The sequence below is a fragment of the Carassius carassius genome, chromosome 17, assembly GCF_963082965.1.
Source record: "Carassius carassius chromosome 17, fCarCar2.1, whole genome shotgun sequence".
Taxonomy (NCBI): Eukaryota; Metazoa; Chordata; class Actinopteri; order Cypriniformes; family Cyprinidae; genus Carassius; species Carassius carassius.
This window is the reverse complement of record NC_081771.1, coordinates 9,029,876-9,053,763: the sequence shown is the minus strand read 5'-3', so window position 1 is coordinate 9,053,763 and position 23,888 is coordinate 9,029,876. Positions and strand designations below refer to the sequence as shown.

The 23,888-nt window shown below is 36.3% G+C and overlaps 3 protein-coding genes across 6 annotated transcripts; 1 reads left to right on the top strand and 2 right to left on the bottom strand.

Annotated features, from left to right (window-relative positions):
* The first annotated feature begins 2 nt into the window (after positions 1-2).
* LOC132160957 (protransforming growth factor alpha-like) lies at positions 3-12,764 on the top strand. Of its 4 annotated transcripts, XM_059570712.1 has the most exons (8): positions 3-488; positions 4,214-4,307; positions 4,469-4,609; positions 6,599-6,713; positions 7,566-7,715; positions 8,209-8,318; positions 11,324-11,344; positions 11,487-12,764. In XM_059570712.1, exons 2-8 carry the CDS (start codon positions 4,220-4,222, stop codon positions 11,492-11,494), a joined length of 633 nt encoding a protein of 210 aa, XP_059426695.1. In that variant the 5' UTR covers positions 3-488; positions 4,214-4,219; the 3' UTR covers positions 11,495-12,764. The 4 variants fall into 4 exon arrangements, with proteins under 4 accessions (XP_059426695.1, XP_059426697.1, XP_059426696.1 ...); XM_059570714.1 differs by lacking the exon at positions 4,214-4,307; XM_059570713.1 differs by lacking the exon at positions 11,324-11,344.
* Positions 12,765-15,902: 3,138 nt separating this feature from the next.
* Positions 15,903-17,808, bottom strand: LOC132160491 (haloacid dehalogenase-like hydrolase domain-containing protein 3). The gene is made up of 2 exons (XM_059570163.1): positions 16,859-17,808; positions 15,903-16,557 (listed from the first exon to the last, which is right to left on the bottom strand). The coding sequence occupies exons 1-2, from the start codon at positions 17,186-17,188 to the stop codon at positions 16,162-16,164; spliced, it is 726 nt and encodes a 241-aa protein (XP_059426146.1). The 5' UTR covers positions 17,189-17,808; the 3' UTR covers positions 15,903-16,161.
* A 472-nt stretch (positions 17,809-18,280) lies between these two features.
* On the bottom strand, positions 18,281-23,662 carry LOC132160490 (pseudouridylate synthase TRUB2, mitochondrial-like). The gene is made up of 8 exons (XM_059570162.1): positions 23,378-23,662; positions 23,103-23,237; positions 20,241-20,315; positions 20,091-20,152; positions 19,820-19,901; positions 19,143-19,215; positions 18,896-19,032; positions 18,281-18,806 (listed from the first exon to the last, which is right to left on the bottom strand). Exons 1-8 carry the CDS (start codon positions 23,493-23,495, stop codon positions 18,502-18,504), a joined length of 987 nt encoding a protein of 328 aa, XP_059426145.1. The 5' UTR covers positions 23,496-23,662; the 3' UTR covers positions 18,281-18,501.
* Between the last annotated feature and the right edge of the window lie 226 nt (positions 23,663-23,888).

The window sequence follows — 23,888 nt, the reverse complement described above, 5'->3', positions numbered from 1 at the left end:
ATGCACGCGCTCACAACAGAAGGATGTCAATGGTGTGGAGAGGGTTCTGTGCTAGGAGTGATTAAGGAGTGTATTAGTAACGGGGTTTTGTAGTTAACAATGATTTATTATCTTTATCGTGATAGTGAATTAAAACTAAATATATAGTTAGGGCTTCATATGACATCAGTGGTAAGACGGCGTTGCTCAAGTTTGACGTCAAGTTCAAAATACCTGAGTTGACACATGGCGTCTTTTGTCGAGTAGGACACATGAAGCTATGAAGAAAGACATACACAGTTTTACTATGGAAGTCAGTTTTCTAACCTGTGCAACGGCTATCAATAATATTGGACAAATCTAAAGAATACGAGCGTGCCTTCATCTATGTTGACAAAGATAAATTATATAAAATAAGAGACGACGCTGCAAATCCTCCAACAACAAGTGATTGAAACGCCTTATAATGATGTATCGTGCTTTTTGGGATACAATATTCCTTCTCACCGGTGAGTAAAAGTGTTTGATGTTGTGTTCATTCAATTTACTGGTATTATTTTTATCATGGTACTCAAATGTAAATAATACGTCAATGAATGAAGCAAAATATTAGAGTTAAATGTATGAAAAAGTTTAGACTAAATAACCCACATTGCCTCAAGTGGAAACCTAGTCAATCTATCTGAATCTTTTTCATTCAGAGGTTGAACTGAATCTGAGAGTTGTAAATAACCTTAATTTTAGCATCGTGATTTGACACTCTATTCATCAGTATAAAAAAATAAATAATAATATTAGGGTCCACTTTTCTTCTGACACCCACCATATCATTCTCATAATTAGTAATGACAGACTAATGTTATATAATTATTCTGCTTTGTCGTGCAGATTTGATAGTATGAAGAATGTCCTGTCAGTGTTTATCCAAGGCACTGAAGAAACAGTGGTTTGCTGTCCTTTTTTTGGCTAGCAGCTTCTTTGGCTCAGGAGTCTTGCTGCTGTTATTAACAAGGTTAATAGAGCTTAGTTTAAATATAGAGCCACTCTTTAGCTTCCATCTTTTATGGCTTTGTTTCTACAATGAAGGCAAGTTCTTAACTCAGCAAACCGTTTCAGTGAGAAAAGTTCTGTTAAGATTAAATGAATTTTAATATCAGCTGGACATAATGTGTTGTTGCTTTCTGTGCTTTTAATATTAAAGGGATAATATGATGTTACTAAAAATAACTTTGTTTTTTTTGGTGTAATGAAATGCGTTTATTCGGTTTAAGGTTCAAAAAACTTTTTTCCCACATACTGTATATTATTGTTTTTCCTCTGTGCCCCGATTTTCTGAAACGAATGGATTTTTTGAAAGCTCATTTGTCAGAAAAGCAAGGTGTGCTCTGATTGGTCAGCTATACAGTGCATTTTGATTGGCCAAATACCTCAAGCGTGTAACGGAAATGTTAAACCCCTTACCACACTGGCGTGACGAGACAAAAACAATACAACCCATTACAAATGAGGCATTTGTGAAAGTCGATCTGGCAATTTTACAAGATTCCTATAATTATGAGATTCCAACATGTAAAAAGTGTTCAGGTCCTCGTAGAACTTGTAATCACAACTGGTGAACCGGGAGTTTTCTGAGAGCTACGACCTGGTACCTCGTGACCGCTGTACCACCTGACCACCACAGGCTCTGTTTAGGTGTTGATAGTGTTGCCGTAGAAAAGCATAATTCTGAGAACATGAACAGTTCTGAGTAGAACATCACATGCTATCACCTCAAAATTACTGTAATTACAATATGGCGTGAATGCAGCAAGAGTTACGCATGCTTTCTTTGCGTGAACATTTTGGTGGTGTTATGCAAATCTTCCCACATCATGACGTAGCCATGTGGGGGTGTGTTAGAACGAGCCATTTAGAGGTTGTGTGGTTGGCATTTAACTTTTGTAAAGAATATCTCTTTGGTTTTGAGACTTTAGTCTTTGCTACTTTACAGATCTTCTTTATGCACCAAGAGCTTATAACACTCCAAAGAGAAAGGAAAACCTGAATCGAATCATAAGAACCCTTTAAGCAAATGTTTATGCATTACATCATGACTGGACATTTTTAAACCTGCCTGATGCAGGATGCTCTATGGTAAAGCATTGACATTACAGTATGAATTTCTTGTGAAAATAATTTTACAAATAAATTAGATTGGATTTGACTTGACTTGATGCCTTATAAATAGCTAACTTTAATTACTGAGTAATTGTATCTGTATTGCAAGCACCTGTTTTATTCTTCAAGCATGGCAAGGTTTCCAGTAGGCTAGTAAATGTACAGTACCATTATCTCAGTAAGTGGTTTGGGTACAATGATGTTTAACGAATGGAGTTTGGTAAGAAAACCCTCAAGTAGGAATACCCTTGCAGTGATAACAAAGGGTTCAATTCTGTCGTTAATTATTTACCCTCATCTTGGTACAAAATTTTGTGACTTACTTCACATGTAGATATTTTGAGAAATTTCTCTGTGTTTTTGTCCTTACAATGAAAGTGAATAGTCACCTAAACTATTTGGTTTCCAGCATTCTGCTGCAAATCACCTTTTGTGTTCCACAGAAGATTTTCTGTTGAATATTCATATTTTGTATTTTAAATATTGATTGATGAAGGGTGAAGGAGGAAGAATGGCATTGTTGTGACCAGGTTCAACTCTTTTTATGCTGCAAATATGTCCAACTGAACAATTCTCAGACTAGAGTTTAATCTAGTCAGTTTATCAATGTATTTATGATTTAATTGTTATCGCAGCATGGGATGTGGAAACTAAAACATTATTGTAACCCGATGAGCTTTTCTGAGCAGTTTTACTTCACAATGAAACACCGTGCCCTCTCATTTAACAGGGATTTTCATAAAGGCCCTGTGAACAAAGAATAAGAACACGCCTTGAGGTCCCAGACTCTTTCAAGTCATTTTAGTAGCACAAGAATGAACATTAGACAGATGTTGTATCAGTATGCATGGCCTTTACTTAAAAATAATACACACACACACACACACACACACACACACACACACACACACACACACACACACACACATATATATATACATATTTATGTGCAGACTGTCAATCTTTAAAAAATCTTTTAGCTCCAAGCGGGGATAATTGGGGTATCAAAATTGAAAAAGAAAAACATGTCAAAACATGCAAATCAAGCCGATTTCAAAATCTTGCCACAATGTTGATTTGATGTAGGTCTGTGCAATATATCGAAATATCGCAAATGTATATATCACAATATGCATATCGCTACAGCTTGCAATATTTGGGACCATTAACAAAAGACAAAGAGAAAATCACTCACTGCTCTTACCTTAATAACATAAGAATCTGTGCATATTGAATTGTAAATACTAAGCAGTGTTGTATTTTTCCTTTTTATTATTCAGTTCATAAACTCATGTTAAATTGACATTTTTATGTAATGCTAGAGTCCCAGTCACTTTCAAATAATAATATATATATAAAACACATGATAATTATAGAAGTTCACACAACTGACTCCGTAACAGCGGAGTAAAACTGCTTAATCTGAAAATGTGGCACTTTAAGCATTATCGTATAACATATCGACGATCGCATTATTTTATCGAGTTTATAGATTTATGGCATATCGCATCTTCAATTTTGCACAGCCATAATTGTTTTCAGTAGTTTGGTTTGCCATTAGTGTATTGCTATGCTAATGGTACAATACTCTAAAAAGCATATCAGAACTTTAAGTATTGATTAAATTAAGTTTATTTATAATAAACATTTTCTTAACTCGACTGTCATCTTGGATTTTTTTTTCACTGAGCTCATTGCAGTGCAATCCTATGCATATATGATGCGTTAACTCTCTTACTGGTTATGGGTAACATTTTGAGCAGAGTGAAACATTTTGTGATTTGTGGTGGTTCTGTCATTTTCTGTAAATGTACAAGTGAATTAAGTACACATGACAAGGATTCCTTTGACAGTGTCTTACCTGTGTATGCGGAGAGATCCGCATCACAAATCCACTTTAATTTTATCTTAACCCAGTCTTTCTCTAGCAGCTCTTAAAATAGACTGAAGGTCAGAAGTCAGTTACTCCCACTGATGTTCCAGGGCATTTTAATTGATCTCAGAGTCTAAAGCAAGTGGGTTTTAAGTAGCTATTTCTCATTTGCGCTGGACTCCACTCAAGCCTTTTTCTCTCTAGTGTGTGATGCTGTTGTTCCGCTGTTTTCTCATTGCTGTAACGGTCATGAGTCTGGCAATTTTTGACTTTGTTGGATCCTCATTTTCACATTTGGGTAAGGTGTTCACAATACTAGATTTTACAGAGTCAGTAGCAGTTGTATTTGAAAATTTTTTGAACACCTCATCATAATCTACTTAGCTGTTCTCAACAATATTAGAGTTTTAATATAGTACTTTTTTTTTTAAATATATGGTGCTGTTTGATTTTTTTTAGGCTCCCTTTTTACATATGGGCAGGTGCAAGAGGATTCTACCTCAACAATGACCATTGCAACCACCACCACAACAACTTCTACCACTACCACAACCACCACCACCAGCACGACGACAACCACTACTACTACACGTGTCAAAAGTATGCTCTGTCTGCCTTTTTCTTTATGCTCCACTCATTTTGGCTTTTATAGACTGAAATCCAATGTATATTTTTCTGAAAAAGAATGAATGTATTCCATATACACCGCCATTAATTTTGTCTGCTAACCCTTTCCTTCAACAATCCACTGCAATAGTGTATTCATTTTTCAGTGTAATGGCCATATTTCAAAATCCTATCCACAACAGACCCCCCAAGCCCCCATCCTAAATTTTTTTTTCTTTTTGTTAATCTTTTACACTTAGATGTGTGATAGAATACGCAAGAAATATGTAATAACTAAGTATTATCATTGACCGTGTTTTGAAAAAAATAAAATTAAATAAATAAACAGTTTAGATTTCTTCCTCAATTCATAAAAAAAAATTCTAGAAGTGGACACATGGTAATAGTAGGCTGCTAAAACATAGAAAGAAGATTTTAGTCATTGTCCATTAAAAATGTATTTGTTATTTATTCATTATACTCCAGACAGTTTTTATCCTGTAGACAAAGCTCACAATGATTAGAAACGGGAATCTGTCAATTTCAAGAAAGCCCCTCAGATCTTGATCGGTAGTCCTGGCTGAGTCTAGCTTTTTATTGTCTTACATTATGTCTGCTTCTGTACTTTCTTCAGATCAAAAGGGGGGATAGAGTCTGAGAAATAGGCGAGTCTTGAAAAAAATAAAATCTAAAGGACTGCGGTCTTCCAGATAATATAAAATCCTCTAATTCTGATTGGCTGAGACCATGGAATTGCTTTCCTTCTTTCCACTTCTTCAGTTTCCACCAATGCCTTCCACAAAACATCACTAATTTGGCTCTAGCCTTGATGATAATAAAGGCTGGAAATGTAATATTAGTAGATAATTCTGTTTGTGTTAAAGTGGGGTCAGTAATGTAGTAATCGTATGTGCTGTTCCCAAATTTGTTGAAATGCCAAAGTTCTGTCATGAAACTCTAGATGGCGCAGGCTGATGGGTCGTTAATGCAAAATGACATTCACAGCTTTAAACTACTGGGCATAATCTAATTGATTCATGTTGCATACACGGTGAATAAGCTTGCTGCTTTTAAATAGCTGGTTAGCATCCACTAGAGCATTTTACTGCCTGCTTTTAAGCCTGGGACACGCCAAGCCAATGGTCAGCCATCGGTGAACATCTGTCAGGCTAGGTTGTTGTGTTCCTCATGTCTGCGGCACTCTGCGAGTGATAACTCTGATTTGATGCTAAGTTTAGTTTCCCAGAATAAAGCGGAAATTATGAGAACAAGTAAGTAAGTGAAGGCAGCACTGACAGAAGGCCATTCTAATGTTACTTGATCTTTCCCATTCCAATATGTGAATATTTTTATAACAACATGAGCCGCTTACATATTCAAAATGGTAAGCAAGCGCTGCTCCTGTTTAGGTATCGTATATCTCATATATGCTAGTTTTGGTTTCTCCTTTTGAATGGTGAACATATACTATTTATAGCTGCTGATATGGACAGTTAAGGCAACAACAGTCGGCTTGGTGTGTCCCAGTAGATTTGCTCTAAAAACCCTCCACCTTCCCTAGCTCCACCTGTGTAGATCTTTTTATTAAAAATGCTGCTTGTGCTGCAGCAATATGTCTTAAATGTCACACAGCATCGTATTGGCAGTAGCAAGTTCCTGTATTTACTTGGAGGCAGCAACAGCAGCAATAATCTACAACAACAGCAATAACCAACAGCGGCAGCAATTCAGCACCGTAGCAGATCTTTTTTCTGCCAAGACCAAATACATTAACGTTGTCATATCCATCACCATGCTAAAATTTTCAGAGAGTTTTTGTGATAGAACTGAGATAATGGGCAGTGATATTATTATTGGTCATTAGGCATAAAATTTGCAAATACATTAAGTAATTCTTGCATGGATCTTTATATATATTTTATTAAACAAGCAATTGTTGTTTATGCCCATATTGAAACCAGCTTGTTTATTCTGTTCTTGAAGAATTTATAGCAGCCGCTGTCCACTCTCACTTCGATGACTGCCCGGACTCCCACAGCCACTTCTGTTTTCATGGCACATGCCGCTTTCTCGTACTGGAGGAAACACCTGCATGTGTGTAAGTTCTAATATTGTCTATTTTTTTTTTTCAAATTGAATATGAGATTTTTTTTTTTTCATGTATTTTTCCTGTGTTCTGACTACCCCTAGTGTGTTAACAATCCAGTGTTCACATTTTTTAAATTTGATAATTAACAACAATCGTTTTCAAGCAATCAAAACAGATCTATATGTTCAAGCAGTCTTATTTTCTGCCATATATTTTTAGTTGCTATAGGGTATAGAGACTGGAAAAGTACTGTTTTATTTAATGCTGTCTCTGTCAGCATTGCTGTGGCAGTTTTTATATGAAGTCAAATGCTTTGAATCTTGATCTCTATGATTGTAGTTGAGGTCAGATAAAAAAAAAACAATAACAAACAAACATAAAACAAATACAACAAATAAAACAATAAAACAAATAACAAATACATAAAAATTTATATTTAACGGCCTGACATGCATTTTGATTGATTCATTTTTGGTAAATGATTGCATTTTTGTTCATTTGTCCTTGTAAAGACAAGCATGTTTTTTTCCTAAATTGCGTTTCCGTTTATAAATGTGGCAGAATAGCAGTATTCAAATCTGTGTTGGTGCTTGTGTCTGAGTCCTACTGTTGTCAAGTATTTTGTTTTCTCTGTGTCCACATCTGTATGTCGTAGTTCATCACAAAATGTCAAATTAATTATAGTCAATTTGAATTTGATTGATTTTATGAACAAGATACTAGCAAATTCCTAATTTTGGAATTAAATGCTTTTACTAACTATTGAATATACTAATGATTTCCCATGCATATTTTCATAGTTGGCTTTAGTTTTCTAAAGCCCTCTTTTTCAATTATAATAAGTCAGCCTTGTTTGTGTAGATGTAATCCTGGCTTTGTGGGTATGCGATGCGAACATGCAGATCTCTTGGCTGTGGTGGCGTCTAACCACAGGCAGCAGACTGTGGCCACCATGCTGGTGTTCTGTGTGGTGGGCAGTGTTCTACTCATGCTGCTCTGCACTTTACTAAAGTGAGTATTATTCATTTAGCACACATTTAAATCTGTATTTAATATTAACTTTTTTTAAACTAAAAAAATACAATAAAACAGTAATATTGTTTAATATGATTGCAATTGAAAAGAGCTATTTTCTATTTTAATACACTTTAAAATGTAATTTATTACTGTGACGGCAAAGATGCCATTACTCCAGTCTTCAGTGTCACTTGATCCTTCACAAATCATTCTGATATGCTAACTTAATGCTCAAGAAAAAAATCTTATTATTATCAATGTTGAAAACAGTTGTGGTGCTTAATATAGCAATTTAGAAAGTAATACAATCAAATTACAAGTACCACATTTTTTGGAATCTGATTAGTATTCCTGCATATATCGTAATTTCCCAAGAGCAGGTTATTTGTTTGGTTTTATATCTGTCTTTGTGTAATTAACTGTGCAATAACAAAATTTGTGGAAGGAGAAAAAGGTCATATATAGAGTTCACACATTGTCTCTCTAGTTGTTGGTGGAGACGGGGTGGTTGTGGGCGAGGTAACACCATTTCATGTTGGTCGGAGAAGCCTAGGAGTATTTTGACGGGTGGGACGTCCTGCTGTCACTCAGAAACAGGTATTCTGGTGTTTCATTTCCCTTTTTACACAACGTTTTGCTGAGTTGTAGTGTCATGTGTTAAGTGTCATGTGGTGTCTAATTATGATCAGCAACGGGGTATTTGCATACCGAGACCAGCATATGTGTGAGGCCTTTAAAGGGGCCACAAGTTGATATGATTCTTTAGGGTCTTAATGCAAAGTCTGTAACATAGTTTGGTTAAAATTTCTGAATGGTAGTGTAAAAAACGCCTTTTTTACCCTGTCAAAAACAGCTCTTTTCAGAGTAAGCTGTTTTGTAACATTTTTTCTTTAAATGTTAATGAGCTCTGCTGACAGTGCCCCTCTCTTCTGAGCCGCTCTCAGAGAGACTGTTTACATTAGCCGCATTCATTGTGAAACTTGCTAATTAGCACATTATTAGGAAAGGCGATTTGCAAAGATTCATTACAAAATACTTCTTACTTTTTCTGTTGGTGAAGCTGGACCATGAATTATTTGCACGAAGATTGAAGCATTTATGGCGCTTTTCTACTGCATGGTACAGAACGATATGGTTCAGTATGATTAATTTTTGTTTTTTTTTTCACTGGGTACAATACCTGGTACTTTTTTCAGTACCACCTCGGATGAGGTTCCAAGTCAACAGTCAACCATACTGTGACCAAAACATTGTGTAAACTCTGCTGATCACTGACTGGCCGGAGAGAATCGTCACTACCTGCGTCACTGAACTTGCGACACAAACACAACAGAACCACTAGATTTAAATAAGCACAGCCAGCGAAGGATTGAACGGGAGCTGAACATGCAGCGCTAGAACGAGCATGTGATCTGAGTGTGCCATAGATTGGAGAGAATCAGTCACCAAATCTTTTATTTATTTAGTAAGTTATTTTCTCAGTCCTTTCCCTTCTTAAATTTCAGACTCATCACCTATGTAAGTTTACTTGACATTCTGTATAGTAGGTGGCGATAATGCTCCTAAGGAGTTAATCGCCATTAAGGAGGAGGATTGAACGCTCCTTTTTTTAACAGCCCAAAAATGTCTGTTTTGTGGTCTGTTGAGAAAGTACAGATGTTCCTTTCGAGGAGCTGATCCAGCGAGAAGTTTTTCAGGAGTTTTCGGGATGGGCGGCAGTAGAGGCGAGGCAACTATAATGACGTGAATAATCCTTTCCATTTTAAAGCCGTACTGAACTGCAGTGGAAATGCAAACCGAGCAGAGTCGTACCACGCAGTGGAAAATTGCCTTCAGAGCTGCGTTTCCCAGAAATTGTACTAGGAACTTTTTCCCCGTGAATATTAGGCAAATAGTCTGGTGACGTAGTTCTGCCTGCGTTTCTCAATACAAAGTACACAAATTTCGGACTTATATCCTTGTTAGTTTGGACTTTGTGAGTTCAATTCGTGAGTGTGAAGTAAATTTACAACACAAGTCCGGTCATTTTGCAAATAGAATCGTTATTGATAACGCCAGTCAGTTCACCTTGGCTACTGCAATTTTCCTCACTGTATATTTACAGTAAGATGAAATATGATATCAAACACCACTGCCTCCTTTCATTTTCATTTAAACATATTAATAGCCACAGAAATGTAGTTCAGAGAAATGTGTATATAGCTTACATTACAATGAAACAAAGTATTATATCAAACAGTATTGCCTCTTTTAATTTTAACATTTTAATAGATTAATTGAATAAAGACCAAAGATGGCCTGTTAGATTTACCCAAAACGAATTGGATTTTATGTTTAACTACTAAAGAGACATAAGAGCCAGCGGTAAATGTCCGAAGGACTGTCGTAAATGAGTCTTTTTACCCGCTGCGTTGCATATTGTGCTGCGTAAACATAAAACCATGTCTGCATTTGTGATCGGTGAAACGACAAACAAGAAGTGCTACTCTACACTGCTCAAAACTCGCGTTTGAATCATCAATGGCAAATCCTTTAAATATGAAAACATACTTACAGACTGAGTTTCAGAGATTGTCCTTGCAAAGTTAGAACTGCCCTACTTTATAGAAACAGACACTGGCATTGCATTGTAAGCTACTGGTTCAGGAAACAGTCCTTGTCCTCCGCAAAATGCACTGCACATGTGAATATTTGGCTTGAACTGTTCTGGAACAGTGTTGTAAATACATCTTAACCACTGATTGCTATTCGTTTTCTCTTTTGGAAGAAGGCCAAACAAAGTAGCTTAGCTTTCACAACGAAACACAGCGTCTCTACAACATGGCGCCGTCGGCAACACCGAGAATAAAAGTAATGCCTTCTTTCTTTGTGTGAACATTTGGCCTGCATTATACAAATCTTCATAATTATTCATAAAGGAAAACTTGAAATCGCATCATATGACCCCTTTAAAAGTCTTTTCCGTCTACTGTCCTGGCAGAATAAAAGTATGAATTTCTTTAAAAAAAATTACTGATACCAAACATTTGAACAGCAAATAAATAAATAAAATTCTTAAGAAAATCACATGTAGAAATCTTTTATATTTGTCTACAAAAAGGTTTTCAAAAATATAAGTTTTAAAATGAAATTATTTTTTAAAACAATTCATCATGCGTGTCTAAACTTTAGCCTGGACGCATTTTCATGTTATGTTGTGGGTATATGTTCCTTGTCTTAGTGGGCAGATTACATGTAATCACTGGAGGAACTAAATATCCCCAGACAGAATTACGCAACTAGAAATGGAATTGCTGGAATTTTGTCCATACAAATACCCTCAGTTATCTCTTGTCTGTCTGCTCACAGTCATATTTGTTGACAGAGTATTGCAAACCTTTAATTAGATTTGTCAACAGGACATTGTCACATACTTTGTCAGCATCGTCAGGCACTTCTAATTTTGATAGATGGAACTGTGGCTGTTTCCACAGTAACATATCAATCGTTTGCATTCATCAGTAATCAGTTTGAAGTACAACACTGTGTCATGTTTGTCTAACATGTGTGTATGTTTTGTAAATTTTCTCTTCCACTTCCATCTTGTCTTCTCATGTCATCAGAAAATGTTCCTTATGCACAAGGTATTTGTAAAGTGTTTTGGAGTAGTTTGATCAACCCCTTTGCTTTCCCTACTCTTAGAATCTTATTATGTTAACAAAAAGGTTTCTACATTGCTTGTAATGACTTAATGATTTGATTTTTCATTTGATTTTTCTCATGCAGTGGTTTGACCTGCGTTTTCTGGAGCTCACGCAGGTGCTCTCTTAAAAATGAGACCACAAAATCTTCCATCTTACTCCTGGACTTCACTATGACTACGTTTCTCAGACTGGCACAGCTAGTAAGCGCAGCACGTATTGAGAGCATTTCGATGTGGGCAGTGGGTGAACTCATTCAAACATGGAACTTTACATTCAGACAGACTGTGTCATTCCAAAAAGGATATTTTTGCAACAACAACAGCAATGACAAGAGTTAAAGATAGAGCTCAAAAATGGAGAAACTCTGAAAGAAGCACTCAGAACAAGCTAGATGGAGCTCAACTACAGGATCCAGTGATGTAAAGACAGGGCCATTTCGAATAAGATACAGATTGATGGCCACAAAAACTGATCTGAAACTGAAAACTATGGTTTTAAAGAAATCATTCTTACTAACAGAGCTTATCTTAAAGCTATAAATATCGTGACTGATGTATAAGACAACATTTTCCCAGTTTTTGTCTTTTTAAAATACGTTTATTATAAGCAAAACACTTTGGTATTGCATTAATGGGATGTGAGATTCACTAAAACGTAGTTTAATATATACTTTTTAACAGGGATATAATATTTTCTGTATCACGTTAATGGATAAAGAATGGGAGATAACATTTAAGTCAGTCAGGTAGCATAGTAATATTAAAACTACTACGGACTCTTTTGCCAATTTATTTTTAGCTTGATCTCCTTATAATGTTGATTAAAAACATCGTAATCTTTCATATATTAACAGCAAACATGAGGCACTTTAGCTGGCTCTGAGGGACAAATAATATATTTTACAAATTATAACACTTTTAATTATTTTTGTTTTTTAATAAGAAATATTGGAAATGTATGGGTGGGGGGGGGCAATCACAATTTTGACATGTAACTTAGTTATGCATAGATTCTCAAATCCAACACTATTTTCTTCATGCACAAAAAGTGCTTGTTCATATAATGTGCTATCAAAGTTATGTCAACATCAGTTGGATAAATGGTTTGTAAACGGAGCCTCAGTATGTTCACTATTTTTAGTCACGGTATGACGTCACATAACATCTGCATGTTCACATATGGTATGATTGGATGCATGTTTGTCTGATCACATAATTACTTATTTCACTGTGCACTTGTGTGATGTACATTTCAAACACATTGTGAATACAGTCAACTTTAGGTCTACACTTGGGTTTTCCATGATTGATGTTTGTGGAATAACTCACTTGAGGAATAAAACACTTCACTGTATCCTAAAGTGTGCACCATTATCGTGTTTATTGGGGCACACATATGCATACAGAGGCTCAAATCATTTTAGGTTTGATGCACATTGTCCTTATTAACCACTTCAACTGTTATTTTGATTTTTTGGAGAATTAGGCATATGCAATATTGGACCCACCGGTGGGTCCCCAGAGTTGATGTGGTTAACTTATGCTTATAATTCATAACTTTTACACTGAAATATTTTAATCCTTATGTTGATTTGTTCTCTTTGTCTTATCTGTCCCCAAAATTGGCCAATCTCATGTTATACAACAAATGTTGATTGACCCTTGAGGGCAGAGGGTTTATCTATCTTTATTTTGGAATATCAAAATGTGGTGCTAGTACAAATATATAAAATATGCCATTGCATGTTTTATTTAATTAAAACCCTTCTCGGAAGCTGACGAATGACTGATTTAGTACAAAAAAACAACAACTATGATGCAAAATGATTTGGTTGTGTTCTGTTTTGAGATCATGGAGGCATTTGAAGTCTGATCACTGTGTGAAGATTCATGAAATATTTGATATAACGATCCCATCTAAATGTTAGCATGGGCAACATTTGAGTTGTTGTCTATGTGAATGATTTTGATCAGCCTGAAAGAACAGATTCAGGATGATTGATCTATATTTATTGATTTATGTTGCTGATCCTAATATGTAACTTTATTATAAACATTTATTATATAAACAAAAAAATGTGATTGTATAAGGAGTGCATATAAAATTAACGAGAAATGAGTGATTGAGAGTGGAATGACAGGAAAGAAAATGTATGTAATTGAGTGTGATATATCAAATGCAATGTTTTTTTTTTTTTGGTCTTTGCTTTGGTTAAAAAGGTTATGTAAGCATTGGACATTTCGGACTGAACAGTTTTGTAACATTCAGTCATTGCATAATTTCCAGATGTAGAATTGCAGCCATCCGTTATGATGATGTCACACTCATAGACTAAGATGAATTGGCCTTAGACTAGAGATGATTTGGTGTTGCATCTTTTTCTTCGTTTCAACTGAATCCTGTTTTAAACCTGGTGACTGCTTATTGACTGACATTTATGTATAATATACTGTAAACACCATCCGTCGTTCTCAGTACTGTCTTGTTTCATGTTGGGAAAAATGCTTTGTAAATAATGTGTGGGAATATTATTTTGGTTGTTTTGTATATGAAGAATGCAGTGTTTTCTTGACTATCACTAATCATCAGTCAAGCATGAAGGTAATAGTCAGATGATTCCAATAAGACTGTCACATGCTTGACTGTATGACATTTTGTTGAGTGTTATGAGCTCTTTGTCTAATTTTGCATATTTTTCCAAATATCACAAAGTGCGGCAAATTTTTTGGACTGGACCTGATTCTTTCTTTATCGTAATTTCTTGTTTCATTAATCATTTATGAAGCACACTCTTCCTTCTTGCTAAGTTATAAACCGCTATGTCCATATGTATTCTCTGTCATCTGAATATTTTAAAAGGGTCAAACAAAGAGTCAGAGTGCTATTTTTGCTGCAGGTGAAGCTAAGCTTTTTATTTACTTACTTGCCAATGTATTTATTTGTTTGTTTGGCTAAACCTTTTGTGAGTTGAGGGGAAGGCCCCTAGAGATCATGGCCGAGAGCAGTTAAGCTTGCGCATGAGTGACCACATGATGCAAAGTGCCTGTGTGATGGACATTGCGCGAGTATTTTTATTTGTAATTTACTTTTTGTGCTCATACCTTATTTTGGCTTCATTTCTCTCCACATATTTTATTCCATTTTATTTATTTGTAAAGCAAGTAGATTTTCCCTGAAGTGCCCCAGGAAGGAACCCTTACTTGCTAAATAGATGCCAATAAAGAGCCTTTAACATCCATGGAACTTTTCCACAGCAAAAAAGGTTCCTTATGGTGGAAAAAAGTTCTTTTAGATTAAATACATCCTCACACTAAGAAAAATACAATTGTTCTTTAGTGGAACGGTTCACTGAAAGGTTCTTATTTTGCATATTTCATCTTAACTGCTCTTAACCTCGATCTCCTCTCCCTTGCTTCTTCCACCACGATCCTCTGTTGATGGGTTTCTTAATCCCATTAAGGTTTTCAATTGGATTGCAGCACAGCCCCTCATAGCCGACTGGCTGATCCTCAAAAGCCAGCTTTGTTTTAAGAGCTCTGCTTAAGGAACTCCAGCAATATACACAACACACTTATGGAGCACCGAGATGCTGTAGAAACACAAAAGAGCGTATGTATTCTAGTTGTCGATTATGTGCACATCACCTGAGGAAACAAGCAGGGAACAACGACTCTGTACGGGGACATAGAAATTCACCGTCTCTGTCCTGGTGTTTGCCCTCAATTCAAAATCTTCTCATCTTATGGAAATTCCACAATAATTGAAGAGCATAATCATCTTCTTATTGTATTTTTTGCATTCTCATTTTTGCCTCAGTTCATCAGTCTTTTAATATCAAACCATAGCTGGTATCTGCTGAAGCAGATGAGAAGGAATAAGAGGGTTACGTGATCTCCTTCACCATCTATCCACAGCAGCCTCTGCGCTGAAACAATGATATCAGCACTCTACAGAAACTGCCCCGATTGTCTTTAATATTATTGTCTTGAACTATTTCACTGAAAAAATTATATTCTGATTCGTACAAAAAAAATTTTTTTATATAATTAATTTTGTTTGCTTTTCAGCTTATGTTATCAGTCCATGAAAATGTTCAACAATGTTTACAAAGTTCAACTGTCACACCAACTTAAAGTAACAATGTCCCTCATAGTCTATTACAAGACATTTAACGTGTTTTAATGCGTTTTTGTCTTTAACTATAGGTTAATTTATTTAATAATCTATATACATGTTGTAATCGAGTTATTATTTGCCAATTTATCACTAAACAATTGATCGTTCATTTCTTTATATGAAGAGTTCATTTGCAAAAACATCAATTGTTAAGAATTTTCAAAACTCATGTTTTGATTAGAAAATTTAGCAAATAAACTCTTCATAGAAAGAGAGAGAGAGTAACTGAGACCATCAGTCAAACCTTTATATTTGGGGACTTTATCTGACCAGTATTTTACCAGATGCTATAGCTACAAATGAGTGGACAACAATCTGACAATTTTCACAAACAATATATAATTTATTGGCAGATTAACAATAAAATAATGTATTGGCAAATACGGTTTTATTAAATCTTAACTTCTAAAAGAACATGATTTTCTTTTTTTTTTGCTGTCCCACATTGATGTTTCAGCTTACATCTTGTTTCATCATATAAAACGTGCATCTGGGAAAAAATATGGTCCATTTAAAATTTGTTTAACCCTGCAGCAACATTACATAATCATCAGCTGCACTGGATAAAATGTGTGCACTCTTCAGTCTGCATCCTGTTTTAATCGAGCTGGTAGTTCATCTAGGCTGTGTAATCTATGCTGTGGTGGAACATCAAGGTGCCCATGACAGTCTTGTCTGTCAAGCAGGTAACCTCTAATACCCAATGAGCGTGAGGTCAGGTAGTCCTTCACAAAATGGTCCCCAACGTGAACTACACTGGAGGCTGGAACACCACACCGTACCAGTGCCTGGATAAAAATGGCAGGGTCTGGTTTAGCAACCCCAGCTTCTTCTGAGGTCAGGAGAAATGAGAAGTGAGTGAGAAGTCCACATCCCCTCAGGATCCCTTCCAAACGCTTGTCGAAGTTGGACACTACGCCTTGCTTGAGTCCTAAAGCGGTGCAGAACTTGAGGGTGCTATTAGAATCAGGAAACACCTGATGATGACACAATCTGAGATTATAAACATCCATTTTTCTCATTTAAGATTAAGTGTAGCATACTTCAACATAACAGTATGAACTTGCCTACATTTAATCTATTTCAATTACCGGTAGTAATTTATGAGGTCGAGAAATAACTGGCAATGGAGATGTGTATTGAACGAGCGCCCCCTGCAGGGGATTTTGGAATTGGTAATAAAACCCGCTTAAAATATTGAAACAATATAATTTTTGAAAGAAAAAAAAAACAACAATTTTAAAGGCTAAAATATCTTATAAGTCAAATACCCCTTACCTCCCAGTTTTCTGGTCCACAAAAGTTGTGATAAAGGTTGTGGGCTAGGCTATCCAGTAAAGCAGGGTCATCTACCGCACACTGGGCAAAAGTGTCCCTCACTAGTCCAGTCCACCACACCTGGCTGTTCATGCCCTGAGCTCTGCCATAGTTGGGAAATAGGCGTAATTGCTTCCGGTAAGCCTGTCTGAAAGCAGTTTCTAGCTGAGCAGCTGGCAGCTTGAGTCCTGCTCGCTCTGCTTCGAGGCAGTACTGCTCTCCAACCGAGCGCCGGACCTTTAACAGGGTGTCCTTCACATCCCATAACACCCAACGCACTGGCCCTCGCATCACCGACACGACTGGAAACCGACACGTCTTATGCTCTGATAACAGGAATGACAGATAACCTACAGAAGCTAACGTAAGGTTGAAAAGCAAGGTGATAGAAAGAAAATAGTGTGGTAAGTTGTTTTCCTCTAGGGGGCGCCTCGCGGCTCAAAAAGCCGAATCCCACATTGAAACGCATTTAAATCTCAATGCTTGTTTTTGTGACGCTGGGGATATTTGAACCCTAAAAACAGTATCCTATAATAAAATAAAATACTTAAAGATTGTTTAATTAAAAGGATTCTGTCATAAATTGCAAATGTGCACCAGTAATCTCAAATGAACAACATTAATGCCTCATTCAGAGTAAACAATGACAACTGTGCTTGGTCCATTCCGAGAAGCGATGAGAAAAGCAACCTGTATCACGTGAAGATGTGCTACTTCTGCAGCGGTCTGGACGATTATTTGTAGCCGAGTGTTGAAATTTAGAAACTTTAAAACCGGTTTAATTTAAGATACATTTTTAGCTACTAATCATGCCTGCCTATTTAGAGATAATTTCAAGACCCGTCGTTTTGACAGCCCTACTCGGTTCCTGCTAATTGCCTTTCTACCCACTATTTCTATTATAGTTAACGAGTTCTTCATTACAAATGTCCGTATAAGATCGGATCAGGTTCCCCCTTTCAAATAATTTTTGTAGTTAGGCAACGCTTTCCGAACAGCCGATATTTAGACATTTAGTTCAATACGTTTGTCTTCGGACCTTGAACAACAGTTGATTTCCTGAAAGCAGAAAATATCATATCACATCACACTGGTTTCACTCTATTAGTGAGCACATCTTACAGACTCCCATGTTTTTAATATCAGGTTAATAATATTTTCTATGGCCTAACCCTACTCCTGACATAACCATCACAGAAAACGGTGACACTAGATTTAAACAGAAACACGATTAAACTGCTTTATAAGACTTTTAACCATTGAGGACATGTAAAAGTCGTCATAATTGTTCTCTATTTAAGTGAGGAAATTTGGCCCTCACAAGTATAGCTAAACAAGTACACACACACAACCTAAATATTATCAATTATGACATTTAGAACATAACTAAAATACAGTTTTAATGATGCACAATGATGATCATATAACAAATTAATACATTATAGTGAGTAGACAAATACATCTCAGAATTCAGAAATCAATTCATGATAATTGAGGCAGATGATTAGTTTAATTTCATGTTTTGTTCTCCCCTCGCTCAGTGTCACAGGTGTCTCTCTATCCACAACTGTATCAGAAGTAGAGCTTGAGAGTTCAACATACTCTTAATTTATTTCCTCAGTTGGACTTCTGGTTTGCTCTTGGACCTCTACGCTTGAGTTCGATTGAGCAGCAGTTTGCCTGTACATTTCTGACTTCCTGATTTTGCGAGTAGTCTTGCTAAAGTGAGCAATAGCTTGGATAATGCTGTCAGCAGTCCAGTGTTGCCGGGTGAGTGCATTCTCTACTTTGAAGGGACCGTCTCGTGTACGACGCACTACAGAACAGACTGCGGATGTCCTCAGCTCTAGTCCAACCTCATGAATCAATTTACGCAGATATTTCTGAGTCTCATTCACACACTGGACCTCTGATTTGAAGTGAGGAAAAGAAATGTTAAAGGACATGTTAAACATAAACTTCCGTATAAGTATGTAATATATAATTCAAGGTACTAACCCAGTGTGAAATGTGGTGGATTGAAATGTATGCATCGCAGACCAGTCAGAATCGGTGGGCTTTTACCATGAGGATACAATAAACCCCTCACTGCAAGCTCGTAAGCCTCCTGAGTGCGCAGATCCACCTGAGAATACCTGCAGAGACATAAAATACTCAAAGACGTGCTATGGATTAACCAAATATTTACACAAAGTTGGACAGTATGAAATGTAATATGTAGAATAATATTCTTATAGTGGCTCACGTAATTAAGGCTTTCTGGTTGGCTCCCTGTATCATGGCAAGAACTCTCTCGAGCTTATCCAGGGTAATGTGGTCTACACAATAAAGACAAAGTTTACTACAAATTCTTAGTTTGTTTACTATACATAACAAATATGATAGTTATTAGGGCTGTGCAAAAAATCGAATGCAATTTTCATGCGCATCTCATCAGTAAAGATGCTCCTGTAATTAGAAGTATATCTCCAGCACGTGCGTTCAGATCAGGGTTGCCAGGTTTTCACAACAAATCCTGTCCAGTGTCTTCTCAAAACTAGTTCAAAACTAGCCCAATCCCGTTTCCAGGGGGTTCCCTGATAAAAATTGCTTCCCGGGGTTAAAATATAAGTTTTTTTGGGTTGCCTTGGTAAAATTAGCATTTTTGGGGCTAAATATCACGTTATTGGTATTGGGGTTGCTTCAAACCGCGGACATGAAAAACAACCGCAGACTTGGCAACACTGGTTCAGGTGGAGTGGCATTTACTACACAGTGCCGTGGCAGGATTTGTTGTGAAAACCTGGCAACCCTGATCTAAACGCACATGCTGGAGATATACTTCTAATTACAGGAGCGTCTTTACTGATGAGATGCGCATGAAAATCGCATTCGATTTTTTGCACAGCCCTAATAATTATGATATTGTAATGCATACTTTACCGTATGTGGTTTTTTCAATGACTCTGCCTGTGTAAGTGAAATTATCGGTGGCTTTTCCAAACTCCCCCTCAAGTGTGTAGTCCTTCATAAAGAAAACAAACACAAAAACAGCCTGCATAAAATTGTCTATTATACATCTGCTAAAAGTACAAATTTGATCATCACTTACTATGAATTCATAATCAATCAGTGAAAAAAAATTCAGGCAAAAAAAAAAAAATGTCAGTAAAATGTGACATTAATTATTATGCGATATAAAATATAACTTTACCCGAGTTACATGTGATTTGCACAGATGCTCCAGCACTCCATTTCCTTTCCCAACGCCTAAAACTGAGGTAGAAATATGAGAGAACTGAGCACAGAGTGCATTCCACAATTAAATCATTTAGAAACTTAAGATTTAAACATTTTTGGTCACCTAACACCCCGGAGGAAAAAGCATCCAATCGATGACCAACTCCGACGTGAACCTTATGAAACTGTGGCCCTGTCACTACAGAGGAAAAGTTATCATTTTAAAGGTAACACTGCATGACTGATTTACAATTATGCATCAATCATATATATGTATATATGTGTGTGTCTATATACCGTATTTTTCGGACTATAAGTCGCACCTGAGTATAAGTCGCATCAGTCCAAAAATGAGTCATGATGAGGAAAAAAACATAAGTCGCTCTGGACTATAAGTCGCATTTATTTAGAACCAAGAGAAAACATTACCGTCTACAGCCGCCAGAGGGTGCTCTATGTTTTCAGAGGTAGACTACAGGAACACTGAGCAGCATTAGAGCGCTCTCTCGCGGCTGTAGACGGTAATGTTTTCTCTTGGTTCATTTCTCTCGGTTCATGTCAAATTAATTTTGATAAATAAGCAGTGTTGGGAAGGTTACTTTGGAAAGTAATAGGTTACAGATTACAAGTTACCTTGTTTAAAATGTAATAGTAGTGTAACTTTTTCAATTACTTTATTAAAGTAATGTAACTAATTACTTTTGAGTACTTTTTGATTACTTTTCTAAATTTGTGAAAATTAAAGAATAATAAATAAAAGCATATACATCAACTTAAATACAGTTATCTAATGAGCATGTGACGTATTCTGTGTACTAAACTCCTGAAACACTGGTGTTTTTTTTAAACAGCTGTCTCTTTGTATATGATGATAGTTTTCTCAAAATAAGTAAAATGCACATGAAGTGACACAGAGCAGTTCTAGAAATTATGTTTATGTGCTTGTGTACTCCTATATTGAGATGGCAGAGGTTGAAAACACTGCAAGCTTCAGTAGGCCTATGTGTAGAAAATGAAACCATGTCTTTGCCATTAATTTACAGGAGGGGCGGACTGGGAAAAAATTCAGACTGGAAAATTCAAACTCATACAAACAAATTCATGGACAAAACTATTTTTTTGTATGGACCTGACATAAAAAAAGGTTTAAATCTTTAATTTGGGGACATGCAAAAGAATTAAAAGTTCTCTCCTGAACTGCACCTTCACTTCCATTTTTCTCTTCAGTCTCTTTATTTTGCCCTGTTATCCATCTATCTCATGACTTTAATACTCAAGATTGAACAAAACTATACTTTACAATACAATACTCTACAATACTACAATATCTTTATAGAAAAATCCTAATACTGTACACGAGTCATGTTTTTCCCTTACAAAAATTAACCATGCTTTTATTAGCCTATATAAAAGTAAAATAACCTTGTTTTGTTTTTTTGCAAATGGATTTGTATTTATTAAAATAATTTTACATTTTTTGTTACCACAGTTAAACAATAGTAACCATTTTCTCTGGATTTATAGTTAAATATTAAAATGTTAATTTTCGTAAGTGTTGTGTTGTTGTCTGTCGTAGCTCCCCCTAAAACTATAAAAAAAATCAGAATTTTTTTTCAGCTAAATTCCTACTGTAACATTACAACAAATAATAATGATGTCCTTTATATAGTATTTTGAGTGATGACTGATGAGCAACGTGCTGCTGCTTGATTAAATAAATAAAAAAACAAAGACAAAAAAGCATCTTTACAGATGAAACTGACCTAAAACCCTGAACAGGAGTTCTGCTTCTCTGCTCCAGCTGTCCACTCTATTCTCTCTCTCTCTCTCTCGCATTGATTACTCTGAGTCTGATCCAAACCGTTTGGCGGAGGCGCGGAGAGCGCGCGAGTCATGACTAACACTTCATGACTTATTAGAGATTTAATTATCAAATGGCGGATTCGCAAATGATCGCTTTAGTACATTCGGCAGGCAATTATACAATAATGATTAAATAGTGGGGCAAAATCGGCTGCCAGGCCACCTGGAATTGTCCCGGTTCTCCCGGTGTCCAGTCCGCGCCTGATTTCCACAGACACGCAGAATGTGCAAGTCATAAGGGCTATTTCATTTTTGGGGCTTAATATTCACAGACACTAGTCGAGGTCATGTTGTGATTCAAGTGTACTGACCTACTTTTGATTTAGTCATCCAAAATGTGGCATATTCCGTCCACGTTAGGCATTCCATTTTTATGACTGGATTCTACGAACCAGACTGTATTTCTGCATCCCGAAAATTATTAGGGCGTATGTCTCAGAATAGTCAGTGCAATTTGGGAAAGAAATCAGTTAAATCTGTATGTGGATGTGTGTAAATATTCAAATGTAATCCCCTTTGTAATCGTTAAAAATTTCATAAGTAACTGTAATTTAATTACTCATTTTTTCGTAGTAACTGTAACTAAATACAGTTACAATAATTTTGTAATTAATTTACGTAACGCCGTTACATGTAACTAGTTACTCCCCAACACTGTAAATAAGTCGCACCTGACTATAAGTCGCAGGACCAGCCAAACTATTAAAAAAAGTGCGACTTATAGTCCGGAAAAAAGTGCGACTTATAGTCTGGAAAAATCCGAGATTCTCTATATATATATATATATATATATATATATAGAGAGAGAGAGAGAGAGAGAGAGAGAGAGAGAGAGAGAGAGAGAGAGAGAGAGTAGTAGTTATGTAAGTATAATTGAGATTATTTGCATTATTTTCATGACAAATTTGCATGCCCCCAATTCTCAGCAATGAAATTAAAATCTTAAATTGTAAAATATACATTACAGTTGTATTTGTTGCATTGCCTTCAATGAATGCTAATTTAAAAAACTAAAATGAATTCATTCTTGGTTATTATGAAAATAATGTCATAATGCAAAACTATTAATGGTTCTAAAGTGTTTATTTGACCTGGACATATTTTTGAAGGTTTAGCCACTAACCTAGAGGATGGTCTGCCAGTGTGGGGACCATAGAGGGTGATAATACGAGATCTTTGGAGCTGCTGTTGTCTCCACGGGACAGAAGCTGGAACAGCACCGCACGCTCAGGAGCAGGAGGAGGACACGAGTTCAGCGCTTCAGAGGACAGGACATGCATTGAAGGAGGAGAAGAGAGTTAAAGTTTTCAGTTACACTAATAATCTCGTAATTAAATTAACTAATAATATATCACAAAGATAGTCGTCAACTATAAGCATTTACTTCACAGACAGTACCTTTTAATAAATTGGACTCTATGCTGTCACGAACATGTTTCCAGTGAACTCCCTGCGGTTTGTAAACAGCGAACAGACCGTCCATTTTACGGAAAAGACGTACAGCCTGAGTGGTCATCTTTGCCCAGAAACAAATGTTACAAGCATCAATATAATCTTAGGTAAATAAACAGGGAAGCAAAAATTAACATGCTGCTGCTGTGCTGAAATTCTCCAAGTGCGGCGTATGACCTTCTTCTTCTACTAGCGTTACAGTGAGTATCACAGTCGCATCAGCGCCCTCTACTGGACGAGACACTAGTACCCCGCCAGATAAATGCTCTAGTACTACCAGCTAAAAAGAGCGGTAGCATGGTTTTTTTTAATGGAATTTACCGCAAACCTGATTACTCTTAGTACTATGCATCACAATGTTGTCTCCCTGTTATAGCCTAAATGTCTTAATAAACGAGATTCCGCGACAAACGGGAAAGTGTCACAAGATCTAAATCAAATTTGAATATTTTTGTGT

Bases quoted from the DNA above. Each gene is read 5' to 3' on its own strand.
- LOC132160957 (XM_059570712.1), top strand. From the start codon at position 4,220: ATGCTGTTGTTCCGCTGTTTTCTCATTGCTGTAACGGTCATGAGTCTG. The intron at 4,610-6,598 runs GTATGCTCTGTC...CTGTTCTTGAAG, and splicing joins TACTACTACACGTGTCAAAA to AATTTATAGCAGCCGCTGTC. The intron at 6,714-7,565 runs GTAAGTTCTAAT...TTGTTTGTGTAG, and splicing joins GAGGAAACACCTGCATGTGT to ATGTAATCCTGGCTTTGTGG.
- LOC132160491 (XM_059570163.1), bottom strand. From the start codon at position 17,188: ATGCGAGGGCCAGTGCGTTGGGTGTTATGGGATGTGAAGGACACCCTG. The intron at 16,558-16,858 runs GTAAGGGGTATT...TGTCATCATCAG, and splicing joins GTGGACCAGAAAACTGGGAG to GTGTTTCCTGATTCTAATAG.
- LOC132160490 (XM_059570162.1), bottom strand. From the start codon at position 23,495: ATGACCACTCAGGCTGTACGTCTTTTCCGTAAAATGGACGGTCTGTTC. The intron at 19,902-20,090 runs GTAAAGTTATAT...TTCTTTATGAAG, and splicing joins GCAAATCACATGTAACTCGG to GACTACACACTTGAGGGGGA. The intron at 19,033-19,142 runs GTGAGCCACTAT...ATGTCTCTGCAG, and splicing joins AACCAGAAAGCCTTAATTAC to GTATTCTCAGGTGGATCTGC.